This window comes from Peromyscus californicus, unplaced genomic scaffold (assembly GCF_007827085.1).
Source record: "Peromyscus californicus insignis strain IS unplaced genomic scaffold, ASM782708v3 Scaffold_12__1_contigs__length_115047231, whole genome shotgun sequence".
In the NCBI taxonomy this organism is placed as follows: Eukaryota; Metazoa; Chordata; class Mammalia; order Rodentia; family Cricetidae; genus Peromyscus; species Peromyscus californicus.
Genome location: NW_026294413.1, coordinates 72739336 through 72745329, shown reverse-complemented (window position 1 = coordinate 72745329; position 5994 = coordinate 72739336). Strand labels below are relative to the sequence as shown.

At 41.0% G+C, this 5994-nt stretch overlaps 1 protein-coding gene across 1 annotated transcript; it reads right to left on the bottom strand.

The window, feature by feature from the left end:
- Positions 1 to 2006: 2006 nt before the first annotated feature.
- On the bottom strand, positions 2007 to 2981 carry LOC128107987 (olfactory receptor 11H4). Its single transcript, XM_052734313.1, has one exon. It carries the CDS (start codon positions 2979 to 2981, stop codon positions 2007 to 2009), a length of 975 nt encoding a protein of 324 aa, XP_052590273.1.
- Positions 2982 to 5994: the final 3013 nt, after the last annotated feature.

Below are 5994 nucleotides of genomic sequence, written 5' to 3'. Positions count from 1 at the left end.
ATAGGTCTTTTCTCAGATATTACTTGGTCTTTTTCTCTTGTAGCTTTTAATATTCTTTCTTTGCTTTGTACATTTACTGTTTTGATTATTATATGTCATAGGGAATTTTTTTCTGGTTCAGCCTATTTGGTATTCTGGATGTTTCTTGTACCTTGACAGTTACCTCCTTCTTTAGGTTAGGACCATCGTATTTTGTTGAAAATATTTTCTGTGCTCTTGACCTGGGTTCTTTCTCATCCTTCTATTCCTATTATTTGAAATTTGGTCTTTTCCTAGTGTTCCTGATTTCCTGGATGTTTAACACCTGGATTTTTGTAGATTTATCATTTTCTTTGATTGAGGTATCTGTTTTTTCTACCTTGTCTTCAGTGCCTAGATTCTCTCTTCTTTTCTTGTACTCTGTTGGTGAGAGTTACCTCTGAGGTTTTGGTTTCACTTTCTAAATTTTCATTTCCAGTTTTATTTTCATTTGGTTTTTCTTTAGTGACTCTGTTTCTATTTCCTGTCTTGAAGTGTCTTTGTTATTTCATTCCACTGTTTGTGTTTTCACAGTTTTCATTAAGGAGTGTACTCATATCCTCTTTAAGGTCCTTGAACATATTGATAATCGAAGTTTTGATGTTCTTGTCTTATGCTTTAGTTATATTGCATTTCTCGAAGCCTATTACTGGGTTCTGGCAGAGGGATAATGTCTTGGCTGTTTGTGTGTGTGTGTGTGTGTGTGTGTGTGTGTGTGTGTGTGTGTGTGTGTGTGTGTGTGTGTGTGTGTTGATGTCTAGGCTTCTGGAGATACAGTGACAGTTATTTCTAGGTGTTGATATATGGTCTTGTCTTTGTTGGGTGGGTGTTCCATTCTTTGGTTGCTATTCCCTCTCAAGATGTTAAACAAGTGTGATAGCTGTGGGATCCCTAGTAGAGAGTGTTTCTGCAGGTCAGTCAGTGGCAGAAAAGAATAGACGTGGGCTAGGAAAACAGGCTGAGAGAGGTTGAGAGGAAAAGCCTGGGGTAGCCAGTCCACACCAATAGGTCAGATCACTGGGGAATAAAAGGTGTGATAGGGGGAGGGGCTCCTGAAAGTAGGCTGCATTAGGACAAAGAATATGTCTGGAGTGACAGGGATGAAATGACTTGGGGGTGGGGAGGCTGGATCTTTACAAAGAGGTGGAATCTCCAGTGAATTGAATCAGGATGGGAGGAGAAGAAGCACCTAGAAGCAGGTTGCTACAGGGCTGCAGACAAGACTGGAGGGAAAATGAAAATTGCCTGCCTGAGTACCAGCCAGGTGTGGCTACTGGAGGTCCCTGGTAGAAAGTGTTTCTAGGTATCAGCAGCTAACACAAAAGAATGAGGGTGGGCTAGAAAGGGGGGCTTTGCAAAGGGCAAATTGACATGCCATTTGCCTCATTATTAATGTCAGACTCGTTGGATATTTTAGAATTTTCTTTTTCTGTGTTAAAAAGTACATCTTTCTATATTGGACATGGGTTTCTAAATTATATTTACTAATTAATTATTATGTTGGGGGAGTACATGTCACTGCACACATGTGGAAGACAAAGGACAACTTGTAAGAATAGGTTTCTTCTCTCTGCCACATGGGTCCTATGGATTGAAATCAGTTCATCAAACTTCATTGTCCTGTTACAATGATGAAGGAAGTATATAATGAAGAACCATGGGTATCTGAGTAAGAAACTATCTCATATAGGAATCACATTTTATTTTTCCAATGAATATAGACTTTGAAAAATGTCACTTGGTGTTGAAATCAAGTTCAAAGCTTGGCACATTGTTACACACTTGTAATCCTAGTACTTAGGATGTGGAGACAGGGAGATCAGATGATCAAGGTCATACTTGGCCAGAGGATGAGTTTGAGCCAACCAGGCCTACATAAGTCCCTGTCTCAAAAAAAAAAAAAAGAGCAGAGTAAAAGACAACTGAATGAACTGATACATCTCCAGTTTGTTCTTTATTAGAACATGTAAGCATGCCACGTCGTTGACTCATATATTTTTGACAATTCTCATTCCTAACAGAACATTTCTCAGAGCAAGTTTCATGTCCTTATTCCGAAGGCTATAAATCAGAGGATTAAAGAGAGGAGTCATTACAGAATATACAAGTGTAAGGATCTTCTGCATCAAAGTTGGGATGCCATATGTAGGACTCACATACATCACCATCACTGTCCCATAGAAGAGTGACACCACAGCCAAATGAGAACCACAGGTCGAGAAGGCCTTTAGTCGGCCAGCTGCAGAGGGAACCTGAAAAACAGCCCTGAGCAACAAAACATAGGATCGAAGAATGTACGCAACAGTGCAAAAGAGGACAAGGGAACTTTGGGCATAAAAAACAGATTCAGTAATAGGAGCTGGGGCACAGGACAAAGCCATCAATGGGTCCATGTCACAGAGGAAGTGATCAATGATATTAGAACCACAGAAGGGGAGTTGGGAGATGGAGAAGATAGGGACTGGGTACCCAAGGAATCCAATGAGCCAGCATGAAGACACCAGTATGCCACAACGCCTCCTAGTCATGATGGCAGGGTAGTGTAATGGGCGGCAAATGGCCAGGTACCTATCATACGCCATTACTGCCAGGAAGAGACATTCAGTTGTACCCAGTGAAAAGAAGAAATAGAACTGGAGGAAGCATCCTAAAAATGAGATGGCCTTGGTCTTAGAGAGAACATTGGCTAGTATGTTAGGAACAGTGGAGGAAACATACCAGATTTCAAGGAAGGCAAAATTTCCCAGGAGGAAGTACATGGGGGTGTGTAGACGTGAATCACATCTTACAGCACAGATGATGGCTCCATTTCCCAGCAAGGTCAAGACATAAACCACCAGAAACAACACGAAGAGGAAAATTTGTATCTTCCAAGAGCCAGGAAATCCCAGGAGAACAAATTCAGTCACAACATGTGTTGCTGATCTGTTCATGGGATCTAAATATATGAAGAAAAAAGACATGAGTTTATCCCCAGTTTCCTTTCTTTCAACATATCTCAGGGTCTTTGAGAGTCAAACAAGTTCTATGAGAAAAGACATGAACATTCTGAAAGCAGATGGAAGCAATCCTATCTTATTTTGGATTGACTGTGGTCCTATACCAATGATGTAACCTCTTCCTTCTCTCCTTCTCGGTCCTCCTGAGCTAGGAATAAAAAGGGAACTACATTATTAGAAATAGACTATAGTGAAGGACACTGACCATCTAGGCACAAAAACCCCAAATAATCCTACTTCATGATTCCCAGACACTAAGCTCTGGTCTATTGAGCTTATAGAGTCTACAGCCTGTCAATAATAGTATCAGTCCATCGCAGGCAGTCTGCAGCCAGAAAGAACAGTCATCTTGTGCCTTTGCTCCTTTACACCGCCATTCGTCTGCGACGATGTCAAAGCCCCCAGGCCCTTTGGCTTGGGCAATTTTTTTTCACCTTCCAGCCGCTCTCACATGCGCATATTTCTCACCCTTTGCTCTCTAACAAATTTTCTGGGTGAGTGCTCTTTCTCTTGAGTCTGTAAGCCTCATTCTTCTTAGTGAGACACAATCCTGAGTTCAAGAAATTTCTGAATGAGTAGCTAACCGTTTGGGCTACTCATTCAGAATTCCACAACGCACGTCAAAAATTCTGAGTATGAATGCCCACCAGTTCTTTCTCCTCTGTCCTGGTAGACTGGGATGGCATCTCTCAAATGCCTCATGGGCCATTTGAAAGCATCTAGTGAGGCAGCTGACCCTAAGACTGATCTTACGGAGCTTCATGGCTGGCTCCGATCAACCTCTGAACCTCTCTATCTAACTGATCTCCAGTTGGAAGGATGCTCAATACTGGCAGACTCTGGCTGGCACTACTTCTTGGTGGACGCCCTAAGGTCTTACAGCAGGACCCACAACCGAATAGTTTCTATAAAGATCTCCCCACTCTGCGAGCACTCTCCTCTGGGAGAGGAAACATACCACCAAGACTCCAAAGGCATCCACTCTCTTAGTGGCCTGGATGGGCTGAGATGGAATTTGAGTGCTTGGAGCTTTTTCTGTCCATGGAAAAAGTGATCTCTCATATCAGGGGCAGATTTCTTCTGTTCCCTTCTCCGGCAAAAGATAAGGAGTCTGGGAATTAGAAACTCAAGCTGTCCCTGTTGCCTCATCTAAGAACAGGAAGTGGGATGTATGGCAGGCCCTACACAGGAAGTGGGATGTATGGCAGGCCCTACACATAGGATCTAGACCTCCGACAGTTCTCCCTCTCTCCAAGCACTCTGCTCCAACATAAAGACAATCTCCTTGTTTAAAGTTCCTCCCTAAGCCTGTCTGTCACCCACACCATTACTTTACTTAACTCTTGTTCATAGAAAGGATAAAGAATATCATATCATCCTTGATGGAACAATATTTTTAATTAAATCACTTTATTGTAAAGGGCTGACAGGACTAGACTAAGGTGGACACTCCAATGCATTCTTACCTAGTCCCAAACTCCGTGCATCACAACAGACTTCTATTTTTATACATTTATCTGCCATAAAAAAGGGGAAACTATGACAGATTGAACCTAAAAACATAATTAGCTTCATATCCTCTTTCTCAACTCTTGTGTCCTTCCTTATTACCTAATATTACCCTTTCTTGTTCTCCTTTCTAAATGTTATATTTTACCCACACTTACAGTTTTGTGTGTGTGTGTGTGTGTGTGTGTGTGTGTGTGTGTGTGTTATGCTTTAGGTTAGGATCCACATTCAAGGGAGAACATGAGGTTATTACTCTTTCTGAGATTAGGTCACCTTATTTAATCTTATACTTTCTAAGTCTACCCATTTCCCTACAAATTTCATGATTTTGTATTTCTTCAAAGCTAAATAATATTCTATCTGTATATGTACCACAATTCCATTAAACTTTAACTATTGGTGGCATCTAAGTTGGTTCTACTTCCTTGATATTGTAAATAAAACAGAAATAAAATAGATGTGCAAATATCTTTGTTGTCGGGTATGTAGTTATCTGGGTATATGCCCAGGAATGGAATAGCTGGGTCATAGGGTAGTTGTATTTTGAATTTTTTAAGGAGCATCCAGACTGATTTCCTTAATTGCCATGTTAATTTGCACTCAAATCAGCAGTGAATAGGCATTCCTCTTTCCCCACATCTTCTCCAACATTTGTTGTCAGATTGCCTGGTAATAGCATTCTAACTGTGGTGAGGTGCTATCTCAAAGTAGTTTTAATTTGCACTTCCCTGATGAGTAGGGATGCTGCACACTTTTTAAAATGATAATTTTTGGTCTTTTGTATTTCTTCTTTTGAGAACTTCCTGTTTCGTAAGCCCATTTGTTTGCTGGTAGTTTTATTTCGTTGGTATTTAATTTCTGCAGTTCTTTGAAAATCTGGATATTAGCCACCTGTCTGAAGATTTGTAGGGAAAGATTTCTTCCACGCTTTGCTGATGGCTTCTTTTGCTGTGCAGAAGGTTTTTAACCCCATGTAGTCTCATCTCTTGGTACTTGGGGCTAGATCCTGTGCTACCAAAGTTCTGTTCAGAACACTCTTGTCTACCCCAACACCTTAAGAGTCTTCCCTATGCTTTCCTCTAGTAGGTTCAGTGTTTTGGGTTTTTTTTTTTTCTTTTTTTTTTTTTAAAGATTTTATTTATTATGTATACAGTGTTCTGCCTGCATGTATGCCTGCATGCCAGAAGAGGGCACCAGATCTCACTGTAGATGGTTGTGAGCCACCATGTGGTTGCTGGGAATTGAACTCAGGACCTTTGGAAGAGCAGCCAGTGCTCTTAACCTCTGAGCCATCTCTCCAGGCCCTGTTTTGGGTTTTTATTTTAAGGGAATGAGATAGTTTACTCTGGAGCCATTTCAAGAGACCATGGCCTGGGAGCACAAATTTAGGTTACCCCAAATTTCAAGTTCCAGTGTGGAAGAAGTTTTACAATATTTTTATAGTTTTACAGAACAGAGAAAGTCATCA

What these genes read in the sequence shown, in the direction of transcription:
- LOC128107987 (XM_052734313.1), bottom strand. Translation starts at nt 2,981, where the DNA reads ATGTCTTTTTTCTTCATATATTTAGATCCCATGAACAGATCAGCAACA.